The sequence below is a fragment of the Harmonia axyridis genome, chromosome 2, assembly GCF_914767665.1.
Source record: "Harmonia axyridis chromosome 2, icHarAxyr1.1, whole genome shotgun sequence".
NCBI lineage: Eukaryota > Metazoa > Arthropoda > Insecta > Coleoptera > Coccinellidae > Harmonia > Harmonia axyridis.
The window spans coordinates 2,964,431-2,985,888 of NC_059502.1; the positions used below are offsets into that span (position 1 = coordinate 2,964,431).

The 21,458-nt window shown below is 38.8% G+C and overlaps 1 protein-coding gene across 3 annotated transcripts in view; it reads right to left on the bottom strand.

Moving 5' to 3' along the window:
• Positions 1-2,158: 2,158 nt before the first annotated feature.
• The window catches only part of LOC123672633 (early growth response protein 1-B), an 87,993-nt gene continuing 68,693 nt past the window's right edge, over positions 2,159-21,458 (bottom strand). For all 3 annotated transcript variants that reach the window (XM_045606820.1, XM_045606819.1, XM_045606818.1), the window contains 2 exons: positions 16,355-16,395; positions 2,159-4,959 (listed from right to left, as the gene is read on the bottom strand). In XM_045606820.1, the coding sequence (XP_045462776.1) occupies positions 3,363-4,829 (1,467 nt within the window). In that variant the 5' untranslated portion in view covers positions 4,830-4,959; positions 16,355-16,395 and the 3' untranslated portion in view covers positions 2,159-3,362. The remainder of the gene's footprint in view (positions 4,960-16,354; positions 16,396-21,458) is intronic.

Consider the following 21,458-nt stretch of genomic DNA (forward strand, 5'->3'; position numbering starts at 1 on the left):
GACTTTTCAATTGGCCTGTTATATTCTCGTCGCACATAAAAATACCTATAAAATCGATCCATATCAACACTATTTTTTTTAATTTACGAGTAGTTGGTCAGCTCGATATTTTCCCAGCTATATCGACAATCTGGTCCATTGTTATCACGGTCAACGATCTGCAAGACACACACAAATTGTCTTATGTCATCGGGTGTATACCAACAGAACAGAATTGAATACCGGTTATCGAAAAGGTTTCACTCTAATAACCTCTGCTCAAAATGTTACCGTTTACGATTAGTATCTATTCAAATCGAAAATTGTTATCGAGATTTTTCCCAGAGACCAACAGCGAAGAAGCAATGTAACAATTGGGACCAAACACCGGTGGTCGGGTATGAACATAACAGATCCCACAAGATTGTTCAATACTGATAACTATTTTATAATTACCGATTCATTCATTCCTGAACTTGCTTAATTGCCACTTGTCTTTGAAAAGGCAGCCCTGGGCTGACAAAATCTAGATTGATTTGTTTTCGATCGAAATCGATATTTCGACATTGTCCTCGTTGTTTTGGCTGTTGTAAAAGGTAATGAATATATTGCAAAGGACAAGCTGGTTCCTGATTTCGTGGAATGAGTTTTTTGTCTGATAGTTATCGATAGAAAGTGATGAATTTCTATCTTTTAAGTTTGCAGCAATATAAAGGGTGTTTTTCTAGAGCTATAGAACTTTAAATTGCAATAAAACAACGATGGATTATTCGATTGACATGAATTTTATTTATCCGCAAGATCATCTTGTGGCATTACATTTTGAATATGATTTCTGGCATATGACCTCCACGGCTGGCTCGGATGTAGTCCATTCTGGACGTACAATTTTCGATGACTTTTCCAACATTTGTGGCCGTATATCGGCAATAATACGGCGAATGTTGTCTTCCAAATGGTCAAGGGTTTGTGGCTTATCCGCATAGACCAATGACTTTACATAGCCCCACAGAAAGTAGTCACAAGATCTTGGAGGACAATTCACAGGTCCAAAACGTGAAATTAGGCGGTCACCAAACGTGTCTTTCAATAAACCGATTGTGACACGAGCTGTGTGACATATTGCGCCGTCTTGTTGGAACCACAGCTCGTGGACATCATGGTTGTTCCATTCAGGAATGAATTAGTCAGTATTCATGGCTCTATACCGATCACCATTGACTGTAACGTTCTGGCCATCATCGTTTTTGAAGAAGTACGGACCAATGATTCCACCAGCCCATAAAGCGCACCAAACAGTCAGTTTTTCTGGATGTAACGGTGTTTCGACATACACTTGAGGATTAGCTTCACTCCAAATGCGCAGTTTTGTTTGTTGACGTAGCTATTCAACCAGTAGTGCGTTTCATCGCTAAACAAAATAAAATGGACGTAGTGCGCGATACGTATTCCGCACAGAACCATTATTTTCGAAATAAAATTGCACTATTTGCAAGCGTTGTTCAGGCGTGAGTCTATTCATGATGAATTGCTAAACCGAACTGAGAATAAATCACTTGACAGCTGTTAAATCGGTCACCATCTTGAACAGTAATGCCAATTTCCAGAAGTCTATCGCCTCCATCCTTTTTTTTTTTAATTTGCATCAATCAATTGATTGATCAATCAAAGTGCATTCTTCTGAAATTGTAAAATTTCCAAAAACGTGATATTATTTGATGATTTTCGGTAAATTTTCAATAGTTTTTGACCAGATATTCATTTGTATTTTTATTCATTATATTCAAATATCAAATTTTCAAATAGAAAAAAAAAATGGTGAAAAGTCTATAGATTTGAACTTTTGAAAATGTTATTAGAATTATTCATTTGAAAGGTCTTACATAGACATTGTAGCCTGATATTTTCATAGGATTTTTATCTTTTATATATCTAGATATTTAATGTATCTTCTTTTTCTCTGCTGACTTTTCCAATATAATGTAAATGATCTTTATGAAATGAAAACTTATTATTAATATTTTATTGCACTGGACTACTCATTATTAATATTGATTTTGGAAACACTAACAAAACCTTCATTGAAAGTTAATTTTTGCATTTGGGATTGTTTATATGTTGATTATTGATCAAGCTCAAGGTCAAGCTTGAAAATCAGGAGGAATAATCAAAAACGATATTCAAAATTGAATCAAATTTATTTTTCGACCAATAACAAAAATTTATAAAAACGAATTCATGGAATCCTTCAAAATTGGAAATTAAATAGAAAAATTAACAAATTAAATAGTTAAGTAGCTATGTCTTTTGTACATGCATTAAATTATAATCACTTTCCGGGGATGAATAAATAATATACATAAATTAAACACGTTAACAATCATTCATAACGTTCATTGTTAACAGAATGAACACACAACTGTACAATTTAAGAAATAAAGTACGATGAGTATGCTTAACATCAACATATATATATAAAACAATTGTGGCACAACTTTGTCTTTTCGCAGTTGACAAACATTACAAACATGGAACAGGTAACAATTTTTCAATAGAACAACAATAATGTTTCTTGAGAACAAGGTAGGATCTGTGCTTTTGAGAAAATCGACAAAAGTTGGACATTGCGACCCAAATTTTACTTCTAATAATGCCCAGTGTAAAATTGAGCTTCTCAACATGAAGTCAAGAGACAAGACAAGAGTCAATTCGCTTCTTTCCTAACACTTCGTAAAAATTTCATATCAAAAATAGGCAACCTAATTATCATTTCACAAAAATAAATTACAACATAATGTCCAAATATCACAGTATACGTCTTCTTTATAATCTTTTTTTCACAATTTCGCGAGGACCTGGAAGTTACAAAGGTTCTTCCTTATCAAAATCACTTTGTCTATCAATGTCGACTTCATGTCTTAAAATACGGAAGTTGCTTCCATGGACCTACAAATGATCGAGCAGATACAAGTTCTTCCAACAACAGATCGAATTCTATTCCATTTTACAAACCTCCAAATGGTATAAGAAATGACAATTTTACGATTATACACAGCTAACATAGTGTATACAAAAACGATTGTATCCTGGTTGCCACTGGCCATATTTGAACGATAGGTATACATTTGGCACATCACACAAACAGTGCAGGGGATTTGAACACACTGGCCTCGGCAAATGGTCGCTACTTGGAATGATATGAGATCTTGAAGAATCTGCTCTTATAGGGGACGTACGGAACAAGCCACCTTGCCATTCAAATCAAGACTAGACTTTTCGATAAATTCAACAGACACTAATTTTCAACAATCAACAATTCTCGGTTCGGACTTGTTCCATACTACCCCCTCACAAGAAGAAACGCAAGACAACAACAGATATACTCAAGAGTGCTCACTTTTGACAGTTGGCGTTTGAGTGATCGAGTCAGGTTCATAACGCGCGTGAGTACGCATGTGTCTCGTTATCATATCTCTTCTACAAGCTGCGTAAGGACACTGTGGACACTTGTAAGGCTTCTCGCCCGTATGTGTCCTTTGGTGGGTGGACAGATGATCGGATCTGGAGAAAACTTGTCCGCACACGCGACACGTATACGGTTTGATGCCAGTATGCAGTCTCATATGCCTGGTGAGCATGTCACTTCTAGCGAACGACCTCTTGCAGACTTCGCACAGATACGCTTTAGCTGTGGTCTCGCCGGAGCTCTGTCTGCTCTTATGCCTCGACGCCATATGCTTAGCCAAACGGTCGTGTAGACTGAACATTTGGCCACATACTGGACAAACATAGGCGACATCAGATCCTGGAGGCATCTCTTCCACTACCGGTGACACCTCTAGGTTATACCGCGACGCCACTGACTCCTTCGTAGTCGGAGAAGCAACATCTCCCTTAACAACTGGTACTGATACCCCTCCTCTTGGAGGTAGAAAACCAGGAGGCAGCATCTGCAGAGGAGGTGGGATAAAACACTCCAAATTGTTCATCTTGTCCTTGGTCTTCATGGAAAGGTCCAATGGGTACTCCTGCGGTAGACTGGTGTCCAGCTCTAGCGGCCTGTTGTGGAAGCTGGTGGAGATCGTCAACGGATGAGTCGCCGGCAGATTCCTGGTCCTGTCGTTCTTCTCCAGCCAAAACGGGAGATCCGAGTCCGAATGACTTCTCCTCCGGAAGAAATCTGGCAGGTACTTGGAGTGGAGGTAACGTTCGAAGTTGTAGACACCTGGAGGAGCGGGTGACACCGGTGTCAGCGGGGTTATCGGCGAGGCCGGAAAGAAACGATCATAAGGGTGTAGAGGTGAGGCGTGGTGAGCAGCACCTGAGAAACACTGGTAGCAGGGACATGTTGGAGGTCTCTGCAAAGGTGGGCTATCACTGGCTTCTTCTTCTTTAAGTCTCAACGGGCTGAAGCTGATCCTTGGAGATTCTGTGGAGCTGTGCGGAGATTTGTTGCTGGAGCTGGTTGGACTGAAGACATCCTCATCTTCACTGGCATTCGTAGTAGATCCTAACCTCAATTTTTCCGGCACGTCGAACTTGAAGTCATGTTTGGGAGTCTTGGAGTGCACTTGAGCGTCGATACACATCGCAGGGTTCTTGCTGTTGTTGTTGTTGTGCAGATGCTGAACGTTGTTGTTGATATTCTCGACGCCGTTGACGAGCTCTGGGTCAGGGGATTCGCTGCCGCCGCCAGTCAGTTTGTCCAGGACCTGACTCAGCCTCTTGCGTTTCCTCTGTTTGACGAGGGGACGATGACAGTGGACGTTGTGGTTTATCACTAGGGGGTGGTTGTTGTTCGCCTTGTCATGGGTGGCGTTTGTTTCGATAGCAGTCTCGGCCATAGTCATTAGTTCGGGGCGGCAAAGGGCCGCTGAGCCTGGATACTGTCCTGGATTCTTGACGACTGATCACTGGGCATGCTCTGGTGGACCAATTGGGCAAGTGGGTGGCTGTGGTTGGTTAACAGCTGAGTTGTACCTGGAAAGAAAGGAGAAATTATTAATTTATTCGATTATTTTCATTTGGTATGTGAGAATAGATATGATTTTATCGGTTTTCTATATTTCCAGAGAGGTATTAGTTCGCCCAAATTTCTAAAAGTTTAGAATTTTGAGCCTCAAATAATTGAATGAAGAATTCAACGTCAAAATCAATCAATACGTCAGGTATCACTGACATTTCTAAACATGCAAGTATATTTTCTTTTTCGTTTCCTAGTAGATCAAACTTGAGATGAACTAATGAAATACAGCACTGTGAACAGATTATAAGATGGATGACGTTCAAGCTGAAGATATGTATAACAAAAAGAATTTGGTCAATGCTTTAAACTTGGTTTAAAACTGATCAATTCTTACCACCACTTGGATTTTATAATTAGCCTATTGCATTCTTACTACTCTAGCTGCAAGATTCTATCGATTCAAAATAACCTTCTAAACATCAGTAGTAACGTTATGCCTCTATTATCTGACTATGCACTGATTCCCCGAACAGATCCAACGCCATCTGAAGATACCCAACCATGCGTTAACATACTGCATGGTCATTTCTTCTCAATTCCAGGTAGGAGTGTTAACCGACAGAGCAATTCTTCCGAATTCATATCCTTCATCTTAATGAAAGTACACATATGAAGGAGATTCTTCTCCCGACGTACCGCTCCCAAGAACTTTTTTTTTTTTCGTTTTTGCCGCAGAAGACTCAATTAAGTCATACCTGATTAGTCGATCGGTCGGTTATATTAAGTAATTTGGTGGGTTAATTATGAAAATAATTACATTGTGAACATGCCGCGGACGAATGTATGACATGTGGATTCTACGAAAAAGAACCAAGCTCTGAATCCGACTTAATTACTCTCAATTTCAGTTGTTTCGACCGGAGGAGCGGAGGTTGCTTTGATTCAGTCTCGTGAGAATGTATACAGGATGAGTCTTTCACCTTTACAGTTCCTCGCGTGGTCGTATTCTTGTTTTGCCTGATCACGCATCGAAGAGATTTCGGAACTCGAAAATAATTGTTTGAATCAGCTCTCTCTCTCTCTTATTGTAATATAAAGGAACTTAAGACAAATAGTATTAGAGATTCCTCTACTATGATAATAAATAATTGAAATTAAATCTCAATTAATCTACACAGTGAAATTCCATGGAAACAGAAATGACGTGATACCTACTATCAATCCAATTTCGTAGAGAGCACGAAAAAATTATATAGCAATAATAATGGGTTCGAAATTATTATTCACATTTGCCGTTTCGATGTACCTATGATATTATATGTCAGCATCAAAAAATAGAAGAACACTGCATATAAATTCGTCCATTTCGAATAAAATAGATATTTTCATTGAAAATTACAATTTTCCCCCCTCAGAAAAAGTCCATGCATTTCGAAAGAAATCAGTCCGTTGTCTGAAAGTTATCTTCTGGTTTAGAATGTTATTAGATCAAAAAACTAGATCATTTTTCTCGACTATGAGTTGCTCAGCTCAATTCTTACATAACTCATTTCAACGATTAACATTATATACACGAAATATTTCTGAGATATAAAAAATATCGCAATAACGTAAACATCAGAACTCAATCAGTATAAATTTGTTGACAAAATTGAGCAATTGAGCAGAATATTAAATCCCAATTGAAGAAAGCACCTCATACCTTTGTATGAATGAAATAAGTTCAAATAAGAATTTTTTTTTTGAACACGTCCAGTCCTATTTTTCCCCTAATACCGCCCTGTACGGTTGCAGGCGATAAATATTGGAACGCATCAAAATGAGACGGTGGAGACATGCTATTGCACCTGATGATTGACCTCGATACTGCATGTATGAATGGATGCCGGAGCAGTAAACGTGGAAAGAAAACAAGTCCGGCATTCTTTCTCGATCAACACGCCCGTATAACAATGAGATCCATCCAGCCTCCTCTGTTTTTCGGCGACCTGGGACCCTACCACTAGAATACGATGGCAATTGTTCACGGTTTGAAGTGAGGTTAGTTGAGGTTAAGTCGAAACGCAACCATAGAAAGATGTGGAGGTTTTAATGCATATGGTGAGTCTAGAGTATTCATACTCAATAATTACAAGCTATTAGAAAGCAAACGATAAATTACAAAGCCTGGAGTATTGAACGAAGGAAGCAAGTAACATATTTGACTTTGAATTGATTCTTCCAGACTGAATGTCCTCATGATTGACTTGTCAACGAAATGGGTAACAACTAATAAGCAATTTATAGAGAAATAATTACGTGGAGATGAACATACTTCCGAGCTGGTTATTTCAAGACGAAGAAACACTGGCGAAAAACTTTATATCTCACTGGATGATAACAAGAGCTTAATGAGAACGAGGCAGACGAAACTTCTGGAGCCGAGCCACCAATGCAGCCACGTGGTGCACTGCGGCGGGGGTGGATGCATTGCCGCGAAGTGTTCTCCAGTACAAATTGCCAACACCACAGTGGCGGCTCGTCGGGGCAGGCAGAGGCGACCCAAGAAATCGAACTCGGGTGAAAATGTAAATTTCTACATTTACTGCTTTCCTTATCGTTCCAGAGTTCTAATGAATCTTAGATGACTTCTTCCTCCTCACCACAGAATCTACACTTGTCTGTTTCTGATGAACTCTCATTGGGTACTTCCTGAGGCGGCAATACCTTGTTAGGATGTCAGTGAGCATGTTCTTATTGGGATTCAGGTATTTTTTTGTCTTGCAGTATTAAAGTTGCCTGGAAGATTCCACCAGAATATTTTTTTTTGGTTTCTTTCCACTCTAATAAGTGCAATTCTTTATATCGCAGAAAAATTCCAGGCTAGTAACAGGCGTTCATGCTACCTCTACGTTTTCTTAAATTCTCGAGATTGGCAGCTCAGGGCTCTGTGGCATGACTATCAGAATGGATTGCTATGATAACAAGTCACTCAATAAGTGCAGAGATTGAACGTATTGCGTTCTAACTGCTTGACCACCCAGCTCCTTCTCCAGATCTGGCCCTCAGTGATTTTTGCCTTTTTGCAGACTCAAAAAGAGAGCTTCTTTAAAAAAAAATGGCTCTAATGAAGAAATGATTGTCGAGATTGAAGCCTATTTCGAAAGCAAAGATACTCTTTCTATTGATAGAGTATAGAAGAGTTAAGAGGAGCGTTGGAGTACTCTTGAAGATGATTATCTTGCAAAATAAGTGGAATTTTTTAGAAAAAACGAATTATTGAACTTATCGAGTAAAGTGTTAGTCTATTTTTAGGTTCCTTCAGGTAATTTTATATCTATTCGATACAACAATCAACCTAAATTCATAACTAGCTCTGATAAATTTATTTCTATATACAGATAGGTATACAGAACGGATAATGAAATTGATGAATGTTGGTGTTACGCCACTGTCGGAAAATGTTGAAAGCGTCTTCCTCGGTTTCCTCTGCACTGCGACGAGGGTCGCCGATGGCAAAGTGCCTCCAGAGTCAGCAGACCGGCCAAAGAAGTTATCCATAATACTAGGCGTTTTTATGCTTGTTCAAGCGCGAAGCTACTGAATTATCATCATGGCGGCTGGAAGGGAAATTTAAGGACTGGAGTTCTTGGAGAACAGTTTGTTTCTTGTCACAGCATCAGCAAAAAAAATTGTATATTTTCATTTTGATAATTTTATAATTTTTTTTTGTTAGAAATTCATTTCGGTGGTTCAATTGTTTTGAAGAATATGAAGCGGGTAAAGTCGTCACAATTATGTTTTTTTTCATTTTTGAACAAATGCTCATTTCCATGTGATATCCTAAACTTATATTGCATGTCAGAAACTCAAAATAAACAAAAATAGCTGTGATTTTTGAGGCCCAAGTGCTAGTGGTGAATTCTTAGAGAATCCTGAAGACAACGTAATTCCTCAATTGATAGTCATCTCTAATTTTAATTTTTTTTTTTGGAGTTTCATGACGTTTTCTCAGGAATTGAAAGAGCTATTCTTTTGAAATTTTATGAGAAAACAGTTAATCTACAGCATTGTTGTTTCAAGTTCAAGAATTCGATTCATGAATTTAGAAGGCTAAACATTAGAATTCAAATTCGAAGAAAGATTCGAACACAATTCAACTTTATATATTTCTACAATGTTTATGACAAATAGACAAAAAACCTTGAACTTTAATTGATTTTAGATGGAGAAATTCTTCGTATATTAGGCCAATTGAAACGTCCCCGATCTGATGCACAGACCGACAAAGATCGACAATCAGCTGAGTGGACTGCACACGATGAACCGAATCCAAAGCGAGGAAAAACGCAACAGTCAGCTGGTAAGGTTATGGCATTAGTATTCATAGATGCGCAAGGTATAATAGTCGTTGATTACCTCCAAAAGGGCCAGACCATCAACAGCGATCATTATATAGCGTTATTGGATCGTTTAAAGGATGAAATTGTTAAGAAACGGACCCATTTGAAGGAGAAAAAGGTGCTGTTTCATCAAGATAATACGCCGTGTCACAAACCAATTAAAACAATGGCAAAATTGCATGAATTGGGCTTCGAATTGCTTCTGCATCCACCGTATTCGCCAGATCTGGCCCCCAGCGACTTTTTCCCGTTCTCATACCTTAAAAGAATGCTCGCTGGAAAGAAATTCAGCGCCAATGAAGAAGTAATCGTCGAAACTGAGGCCTATTTTGAAGCGAAAGACAAATAGTACTATAAAAATGGTATCGAAAAGTTGTAAGATCGCTATAATCGCTGTATCGCCCTCGAAGGCAACTATGTTGAAGAATTAAATCGAATTTTGCCAAACAAATGTGCATTACTATGGTAGATCAGGGACTTTTCAAGAAGCCTGTTATACTGCCAACTGCTCGTTAAAACCGCTCCGAATTTCGCTGGGAATCCTCCTTCAAATCGATCGATAAAACATACTAACGCGGCGTTTAAAAAGCAGCGCGATGAAATGGAAATATCCATTATGTTATACAACTCCTAAAAGTAACGAGCACCTAGCAAAAATATAATTTATACATCAGCCAACACCACTTATTCAAGACGGTACACACATCATCCTGCCTTTTTTTTTCGAAGAGCGTACACACAGCGACCTCTCTCCGGCAAACAACACCACTCTCCTTCGTTATAAATGCCGACATGATATACGGGTGCAAAGAGATGTTTTATTGAGCCACCTTTACACCAGCAACAAATGCCTGGCTCGAAATATTAATCAGTTGTTGAATAATTGATAACTACATCGACACAGCGTCGAGTTGGGCAGAGTGGTGAAGCGTTGCTCGCAAGAAGTCGAGAATGTTACTTGGACAGTCGATTAATTCGACGTCAGATGGGGCTCGGTGCAAACCGTAACTGGCAAGTGCGGCGGGAAAAAGTTTTTCAGTTCGGATCTAAAAATAAGGTCGTACTTGTGTTTTCGCGATTTTGATTTAGATTCATGAGGGATTAGTTTTAATCCATTCCCTTTCTGGAGTAAAATCAATTACTTTTTTCTTGCCAAGAACAAAAAAACATTAAAAACAGTATTATCATTAAACTTCATGACATGTTCCCTGCATACGCATATTGAAACTCCACTCAAATAGAGCCAGGCACATATTAGGTGTACAACTTTGATTCCGTCGTTTTGCAATAGATGACTGTAGCGGTAAGTGGTAGTCGATAAATAAATAGATCGTAGATGTCATACAATAAGCTTAGGAATTTGTTAACATAACGCCATCGAAATATTAGTCGATTTGTGTCTGCGTCATAAAGTTATTCCTGATTAAACATGTCAGCTTACAAGCCAAATTCTCGTCATTTGCGGGAGGATTCAATTTTCTGATTAAGTATGAAGAAATCTGCGGTTGAGCCTTATCGAATGCTCTCAAATACCTATGGTGAGGCCGATATTAGTGAAAGAACGTGCCGAGTGTGGTTTCAATGCTTCAAGAACGGTGATTTTGACGAAGATCAGTATGGCGGTGGAAGAGAAAAGGTTTTCGAAAATGCAGAATTGGGGGCATTACTTGATCAAGACTCGTGTTAAACGCCACAAGATTTGGCAGGATCATTGGGAGAGACGAAACATGTCATTTCAAAACGCCTGAAAGTCATGGGAATGATTAAGAAACAAGAAAATTGGGTGCCGTACGAGTTGAAGTCGAGAGATGTTGAACGGCGTTTGTTTGCTTGTGAACAGCTGTTTGCAAGGCAAAGACGAATGGGATTTCTGCATCGCATTGTGACTGGAGACGAAAAATGGGTTCATTACGATAATCCCTAACGCAGAAAATCATGGAAATATCCCGGCCATGATTCCACGTCGAGGCCAAACCGAATATACAGGGTTCCAAAGTCATGCTCAGTATTTGGCGAGAACAGCTCGACGTAGTGTACTATGAGTTGTTAAAACCGATTGAAACAATAACAGGCGATTGTCCAGACCTATCCTCCAGACGTTGTACCCTCAGACTATCATTTGTTTCGATAAATGGCATACGGCCTGGCTGACCATCACTTCCGGTCTTGTGAAGAAGTAAAAAATTGGATAGATTCGTGGATCGCTTCTAAAGACGGAATTCATACGCTGCCCGAAAGATGGGAGAAAGTAGAGGCCAGCGATGGACAATATTTTGAATTATCAATGTATAACCTGTTTTCACAATAAAGTCTCGAATTTCGGAATAAAAACGGCGAAAGTAAAGTTGTACGCTTATGTATTTCAATATGACTATGGTTTCAATCGATCTGTGAGGAGAATCGTCTTGGTGGAATTGAATTTTCAGCTTTTGCATTTGAACAGTCGACTGGAATCTGGCCGATCCTCAGAGTCAACAGATCAATATTTTTACCAAATGGTAATGATAAATAAGCCTCTAACCCACGGTTTCTGCAAGACTGATCAAATCAACTTATACAACATTCAACTTAACAGCGACGTCAAATCCATTTGGATTTCTGAAATGTTGTACAGTGTAAAATTAACCAATCTATCTGGAACTTTTGACTTAAAATGCGTTCCAGAAACCCAAAATGAAGCTTGACGTAAATTTTACATATAATATTCGACCACTGTGTTAACTGCAGCATGTTCGAATAAAACGAGTTAACCTCACTTTCAGCAACCCAAATGACTCTCGACCATAGAATTGACAGCTGTAAAGTTGAATTCAACGTTGATCGGTCTTTCAGAAACACGCCGTTAGACAAAATTCCTTAGTAAACAATCAAAGAACACCAATTCTTCCTAGATAATTCTCGATCTCAGCTATAGCTGGCCAATGGTGCCTCCGGCTAAGGCCACACAGGGCATTCGCCGCGAGTCCACTTTGTCATGCGTTTATGGCCTAGGCCATGGCGGTCATACGGCCACGAAAGTGGGTGGTTTGACCATTCATGCGACCGTCGCATAAATTTCGCCCTATCCATTCAATTCGATTGCGATTGTTGTGCCGAACAGTCGTTCGATAATTGAACCGAGATACTCCCGCGGCCGTATTTACGACCGTATCCTCGTACTTGTGTACTTTGCGAAAGGCCCGTGTTGGGGCATTTCGAATTAGCGCCGAAGGTTCGCGATTTATGGCACGAGCTACGCCTTCTGGGGGCCCAGCCGCTCTGTTCTCGCCATTTTTCCACGATCTTTTCCAGGCAGGACCGTTAGGCCGGTTTCACACCTTCGCGTTAAGGTGGGATCACACCGATTAGGATCGAAAAGAGTCGTTCTACGTCATTTGAGACTTGTAATTGTCATTGTTGAAGTTATTTCGATCAATGCTTGACCACTGAAAAACCTTCCGTCTTGCAGGCAGATACTTCAGCTGTCCATATCTGTGATAAAGATATTTTCGGAAGAGAAGTTGGAGTAGAAGAACCTAGAATTACATAACCGAAGTTCTATGCTGACCTGGTAAAGCAAGTATATCATGAAACACCTGGCTAGAGACACTAAAGACTGTGATGAGAGTTCTAGAAAACACTGGTGCTGAAAGTAGTGATTAGAGTCGATAAATTTGCAAAAATTCTGGTTCTGATGAACCTTGATCCATTTGTGAGCTTGAGAAAGATGTAGTAGATCAGAAGCTTAAACCCAGAGGACTACCAATGTATGTAGATAATTCAGATGAATTCCAAGCAGAATGCCTCGGAATTCATCTGAATCTTTTCTGGTCAGTATACATTATCAGCAGATCTCATCTGCTGACTTACCCTTGCAGTACGAAAGGTAGTTTCACTGACAGTGTCCTATCAGCAGTCCCACTATTACCCTAAGCTCAGCTCATGATAGGTTCAGGAACTTTCTGGTATAGGTCGGTGAAAACACCATAAATTTCTTTGTCTGCGCAAAACCCAAAGTATTCCTCCAGAGGGTTTTAATATTGTCCACTTTCCATTATAGAACCGCTGTCTTATATTGATATTTTCCAAGCCTACAGAAGGATTCAGGACCAACAGGTGTCAAACTTGATGCCCTTTTTGCAAGTTCATCGGCTTCCCATAATAGAGTTATTTTATAAATGGAAGCTAAGGAATTGAAGATCTTCCTAAAGACAAGCATGCTCCGATTCGCACAAGGTGAAAGATCTTGGAATTTTCCTTGTCCTACACAAATAAGCTGATGTAGATGCCACGAGCTGTATGAAACATATGGAACAATAAAACAAACTGGTCGCAGTTATTTAAGACTGTTTTTCTAGACAATCCACCCCTACATTTATTCTCATCTCAAAAAAATAAAAACCATCTGTGGGACCATTTGAGGGAAAAATTTTCACTATTGTACTAATGACAAATCTAAAAGCGCTAGCAAATTGAATCGAACATATTTCAAGAAAAACAGATTTGGGAATTCATTAAAATAGAGCAGTGTTTAATGCCAACTACGAAGCCATATCAGATGAATGTGGCGGTTGTTCAATTGAATTTGTAGTGTTTTGCCAGAAATTCGATATCATCTTATAAAATCTATGAGCTATCAAAAGACAGAAATCAAATGCTTTCTTCGACAAATTCAAAAATTTTTTGCAACTACGACTCACACAATTCCATCTCCAATTCAAGACATATTACTAGACATTTTATCAAATTTTGGAAAAAGTAAACACCAATATATTGTTTGATTGAATAAACACTGTGCACAAACGGAAGAGCAAATAAGGGAGGACAGTTGTGCCATCTTAATGACAAAAAAATCTCATAGAGAAGATGATATGCATTCCAGGCCAAAAAACTCTAATTCAGTAAGCAGACGTCAACTTCTCGCAGTGGTCTACAATTTTTCCTTCTTTATAGCTTCTAATAACGAAATGGCCTTGAAGATCAGAGTCCTTGATCGGCAGATCTAAGCGCCAACGTAACCAGACGTTCTTCCGTTCAATTTCCCCCAAGTAAAGATCAACGTACTACCAGGCCATAATGACGACCCGAAGCGATACTAATTGATTTTATTAACGCCGATCCCCTCCCCCGCACTGCTATCGTTCCTCGGACGCGCATAGGTAGGAAAATAATATCTTCAGAGCCTAGATGGTCATTAAAACGTTAATTGTGCAGTTGTATTATGAGTATGATATTAAATCATCACGGTTGGCTGCGTTTGAGTGGAGCTATTACGCTACCCGGTTTACCATTCCTAATTCAGTTAATTTCAGGGCTCACTGTGGTACTGCAGATACCGCTTGGTGTATTGGGCCAGTAGATAATTGTCCCGGAGGTTTTTTTAGTACCGATTTTGTGTTTATTTGTTGTAGGAAATTGGACTAGTCATTATCTACACAATTTAATTGATTGTGGGGGGAATCCTGTTATACGAAAGGTATTATAGGTTTGACGCAAATTTCGTATATAGCGAATTATAAGTGGAATGGAGAGTTGAGTTCCTGCTGAATGGTTTTCATTTCGCGAACTGAGCTGATCCAAGGATATTAACGGGTCTAGATCCTGCAGAATAACTTCTCAGAGGATGTTCGGCAATTGCCTAAGTAGAGCTTACATTTGTTGAATCACACAGTTGACATTTATGTTTCTTTAATTTCAAATGAACTGAATCTAAATGTGATTTGATAGGCACTTTCTGATTTGCAACATAATCACACATGTGACACTTATGTTGCTTCATATTGGAATGGAAAAATTCTTAATGAATTTGGGGCAATTCTTCTGTTTTTTGAGAATCATTATGAAAACTATTCTCTTTAGATGAACGTCTACCTAGGAATAGGAAGAGCGGTTTTCAAGATTACCACAAATTTCAGACTTTTTTCGGTATTATTGTCGTGTACGAATTGTAGATCGTAAGTCGATCAGAATTCAGATTCGGCAAGGTTTGATTCAATACTGGAAAAATTTAATTCTTTTTCTGCAAAAAATGCAACTATCGCAAATTCAGAAGGTTCAGGAATTTCAGGAAATCATCGGAATTGATCTGTATCTTTTCTGTTGAGTATATATTAGGCCAATTGAAAATTCCCCAATCTGATGCACAGATGGTGATGCTAGTAATAAATCCATATGATTTTTAGTTAGTACCAACCTTCAAACGATACGTGTCAAAATTTGATAGCAGTCCGACCGTGAGATATTGCGTTGTGAGTGTAGCTACTTTTGTTATTTGAAAAAAGATGGAAAAAAAGAATTTCGTGTGCTGATGAAATACTGCTTTTTGAAGGGAAAAAATACAGTTGAAGCGAAATCTTGGCTTGGTGAAGAGTTTCTGTGGTCTGTACCGGGAAAATCAACCATCATTTAAAAGATGAAATCGTTGAAAAACGGCCTAATTTGAAGAAAAAAGGTGCTGTTTCATTAAAACAATCAATTGTGCCGTGTCACAAATCAATTAAAACAATGGCAAACATGCATGAATTGGGCTTGGAATTGCTTTTGCATCCACCGTATCCGCCAGATCTGGCCCCCAGCGACTTTTTCCTGTTCTCAGACCTATAAAGAATGCTCGCTGGAAAGAAATTCAGCGCCAATGAAAAAGTAATCGTCGAAACTGAGGCCTATTTTGAAGCGAAAGACAAATCGTACTACAAAAATGGTATCGAAGGTTGGAAGATCGCTATAATCGCTGTATCGCCCTCGAATGCAACTATGTTGCATAATAAAATCGAATTCTGACAAAAAAATGTGTTTACTATGGTAGACCGAGGACTTTTCAATTGACTTACAATTATATTGTTAGTCCTCTGGATTTCGACCAGAACCTTTTAGGAATATACCGACCTCCTCATCTTCAAATCAGAATTTTTCATATCCCAAAACACCTAATCTAAACACGAATACCTCTCTATGAATCGTCAAAAGATATGCGATTGGAAAATTTTAATCGAACTAATAAGGTTCTCAGACGTTGAATGAGAATACGATAAGAATTCAATCAACTTACCATCTGTTCCAATTCCTGTCTCCCGGGACGGATAGAGAAGTCTGAAATAAAAATAAATCACGTTAACAATCTTACAAATTTATTCTGATAAACGTGGGGATCCATACATAAAAACAGCTTGAAGCACCATAAACCATTATCTTAAAGGTACGAATGGAGGTGAATATTCAAATCAGGAACAGCATCTCGAGTTCTAACGACCCGGTTCTCTATCTCAATTTACAATCGAGAAAAACTAAAAACTTCATAAGTTAATACTGAGGCCGTTAGGTCGGTTCTCAACACCTGTCCAAATGGAGAGATATCTACTTCTTTTAAGCACTTCTCGTCTCGCCAGATTCAGGATGGTAGTTCCATTCATCTATACTCGGTGACATTAGAAGCGTTATGACCAGAAGTAATAGAAATAATAATTATAATAACTGTGTTTTATTGTTGTCCTGCAGCGTTATTAACATGCATAATTTGTGTTTAGATGCTGAATAATAAACTTGATAGAAAATGGTGAAAAGCTTATGACAATGGTGATAGCTGAAGAGTTATACCACCGGTTTTTCAATATTTCAAAAAGTATTATTGTATTTTCTTTTGAAAATGTTTCATTTCGTAATTTTATCAACGTCCAATGGATCCACCTTTGTATAGGATGTTTTTTTTCGAGGTATATAACTTTAAAGTGGCATTACTGTTCAAGATGGCGTCAAGTGATTTATTCTCAGTTTGGTTTGGCAATTCATCATGAATAGACTCACGCCTGAACAACACTTGCAAATAGTGCAATTTCATTTCGAAAATAATGGTTCTGTGCGGAGTACGTATCGCGCACTACGTCCATTAGCGATGAAGCGCACTTCTGGTTGAATGGCTACGTCAACAAACAAAACTGCCGCATTTGGAGTGGAGCTAATCCTCAAGTGTATGTCGAAACACCGTTACATCCAGAAAAACTGACTGTTGCGCTTTATAGGCTGGTGGAATCATTGGTCCGTACATCTTCAAAAACGATGATGGCCAGAACGTTACAGTCAATGGTGATCGGTATAGAGCCATGATTACTAACTTTTTCATTCCTGAATTGAACAACCATGATGTCCAGGAGCTGTGGTTCTAACAAGACGGCGCAATATGTCACACAGCTCGTGCCACAATCGATTTATTGAAAGACACGTTTGGTGACCGCCCAATTTCACGTTTTGGACCTGTGAATTGGCCTCCAAGATATTGTGATTTACCACCGCTAGACTACTTTCTGTGGGGCTATGTAGAGTCATTGGTCTATGCGGATAAGCCACAAACCCTTGACCATTTGGAAGACAACATTCGCCGTGTTATTGCCGATATACGGCCACAAACGTTGGAAAAAGTAATCGAAAATTGGACGTCCAGATTGGACTACATCCGAGCCAGCCGTGGCGGTCGTATGCCAGAAATCATATTTAAAATGTAATGCCACAAGATTATCTTGCGGATAAATAAAATTCATGTCAATCGAATAATCCGTCGTTGTTTTATTGCAATTTAAAGTTCTATAGCTCTTAAAAAAACACCCTTTAGTAGACTCTCGTGAATCCACATTTTTGGAAAATTCTGAATGGACATTCTGCTGCTGATTGATTATCATAAAACTTGTGGGGCAGAGGTTGGCAATTGAGAAATGAAAAACCTGAAATAGATGTAGGATGCAATATCAAGAAAAATGCAGCTGGACCACAAAACAAATCTGTCAACTGTACGCTACTTTTTCAGATAACAGAAAACCTGTTATGAGCATAGAATACACATAATGTTCATTGCAGAAATGTCGAAATCTTAATCGAACTAACATATTGCTCAAGAATCAAGTTGGAGCAATATGTACTTGTTTTTTAATATAACACTCCTAATGTCACCAATAAACATAACAGCCTCAAAAACAGATGCACTTACAACGCTAGACCCCTTGGTCTTGGAATAACCGGCTACCAAGCAGCCACAGAAGTTATATTGAAGGAGTAGCCTATGAATTCTATTCTTTATTATTTTTAGAGCCAACGCTGCTATCTTCGGATGCGATCAGATAACGTGGTTTCACCTATGGTATGTTGTCATGACGGCCGTGGCAGCAATAACAGTGCGTCAGGATGAATGGAGATGTCGCTATCTACAGTTAACTGCCGATAACTTCCGTTTGCAGATCTTCATTAATACCCTGCGATTGTATGAGACCCAACGATGCGCCGTTTATACAGAGATGAGGGGAATTAAGAGGAATGCAGCAGGGTCGTTTCAGGTGATTTAGACGGTCTTTCGGACACCCAGCGAGATCCGATTGATTTGGATAAAATTTATATAGGCGTTTTTATGGTGTATTTACCGGTTATAAGAGGACTATCATGAGGTTGATCTTCGCAAAACGTTGATGGAGCCATTCAATGATCTCCTATCAACATGAAAAATTTCCTTTGATATTTCCAGAAGATCTTATTATGTTGATGGTAAGTTATCTGGTTCTTAAACTGTCGAAGTTTCTGGAGGAAGTATCCTCTCTGTGGAATTCCATTTTTTTTACTCTTCTCTGGGTTCTTTCAGATTTTGGATATTTATTCTGATATTTAGAGTTTTAGACTAATTCAACAGTTCAAAATTAATAAAGATCGTTCAAGTTCTCCTAGAGATATAGAGTGAGGATTTATTTGATTTGACCTTCTTAGGTATTTTCTACTACTGTTACCATTTTTCTACAGTCAGGATATTTCGAATAAATGTATTCAGATCGATGTAAAACCATCAGTCATCGGAAAACATTCAAACCATATCCATGCACAACCTACATTCCACATATCTGCTCAATATAAACCCATTAAAGAATAAAATAGACCCCTAAATAGGGTCTTGGGTCACCCCACACATTTTACAGTTTCCTTCATTCCGTTCGTTCATAGACTAGTTGTTCGCCCGGACCTGTTCTAAATTATTTCTCTTCCAAGTGGAAGTTTTTATGAAATTGTACTTCGACACGACAAGGCAGTGCGATTGGTAGCAATATCCCCTTCGCAGGTGCCTCAGCGCTACAGACGGCGGCAGTATTTACTATAATCACTATTTAATGTTGACGGTCGGTCTAATAGATACCTATACATGCGAACCTGATCTGGAACGCATCTTCTTCGTCTCGCTGGCCTCCGCCAGCGTGGATGCTCGCTCTTAAACGCTCACCGTTACACCGTCTATGGTACACAGACACAATTATAAGCCTGGTGGAGATCTAACGCGAGATAAGCCTACCCGAGCAGACAACAATAGGGGGCGCTACTGGGCAATTAGTTCGGATGGCAAAACTGATGTTTGGTTCGAGTACAGAGATAGTCGGAGGAGGCTTTGAGGTTATCGAGATGTAGTTGATACTTATTGAGGTTGATATTTGTATCGGTTAGTTTTGATGATGAAATTATGGAAACGTTGATGATGATGGTATTTTTCATTAAACCTACATTTCAATTGTTGTTAGAAAACTGCTTGAACAGTCCATAGGATAATTTTGAAATAACTGCTGTTCGAGGAGACTCACACCTGAAATTTTTAAGATTGTTGACGATGCTGAATGGAAATTGTATTATGAGAAGTTAAAACTGTCTTAATATAAGTACCTAAGGGGTTTTTCAATTTGGAAACTCTTTATATGCGATAATAGAGTAATAAACATAGATAGAGGAAGTAAACGCAATTTTTACATGTCTCCAACATGGTTAGATTACGTTGTCGGATTGTGATATATTTTCAAATCCACAATTTTACTATATCATTATGAATGTATATTATATTGAATGAAATATATTTATTTGAGTGATTCCCGATTAAATATGCAAATTTGAATATTTGGAATCCGATATTTTTCCTAATTGTCGACTTTATTATAATCAGAATATTTATTATTTTCTGTATCTACCTACTGAAATCCAAGGTTTGGCAACTTTTGCTCTCCTTGTGTCATCAGTTATTTCACGTCGTTTAGCGCGTTTGAAGTTTGTTTTCTGAATTTCTGATATATTTAGATATTTAGTTAAATACATTCTGAGTTTATAGGAAACGTTGATTCACTATGGGACATAATAAGTGTGTTCTTCGTGGAGAAACTCGCGAATTGAGTGAAATATCGTATCACTGAAATGTTTTCATTTCCGCGCGCTCCATGTCAAATTTGATAGTTCATGTTGGGGACAAAATTCGCTTACTGAAAATGACCTATGCTTCCTTCATTCATGTTTATTACTCTTAGTATACGATCAACCTTTCCAAAACGACTCGACTATGCTCCAATCAATCCACAACCCGGAAACTAGACCTCGAAAACGCTTGCCCAATCTCTGCTACCGTCTATACTCCAGTAGCCGTATATCGGTCAAGAGGTGGGCCACATATACGCGCTAATGTGACATAACACTTGAAATTGTGACAGGTCTAATCAGACCTCGTCGATTCGGCCGTGACGAAATCGAGACAGAAAAAAAAACGATCGTAATCGTTCAGTAAATCAAATCGGTGATTCGTAGTGATAAATTGAGAAATTCGGTTCGGATATCTAAGGCGATATCAACCTTGTTACATACTTCGCCTATTAACGTTTAATTGCACGACTCGAAGACCAGGTGGATTAATTAGGTTCAGAATTGGATCGATTTGTACAATGGCTACCGCCGTATAGTCTTTTGTTTGTCGTTGTTTGACGAATATACGGTTTCAGAGTGGTCTAGATTTGATGGTTAATGAGTTGAGTACTTTGCTTTCGATAACAATTTGTTCTTTGTTATTTTTCGAGGTATATAACTTTGAATTGGCATTACTGTTCAAGATGGCGACCGATTTAACAGCTGTCTAGTGATTTATTCTCAGTTTGGTTTGGCAATTCATCATGAATAGACTCACGCCTGAACAACGCTTGCAAATAGTGCAATTTCATTTCGAAAATAATGGTTCTGTGCGGAATACGTATCGCGCACTACGTCCATTTTATTTTGTTAAGCGATGAAGCCCACTTCTGGTTGAATGGCTACGTCAACAAAGAATACTGCCGCATGAAGCTAATCCTCAAGTGTATGTCGAAACACAGTTACATCCAGAAAAACTG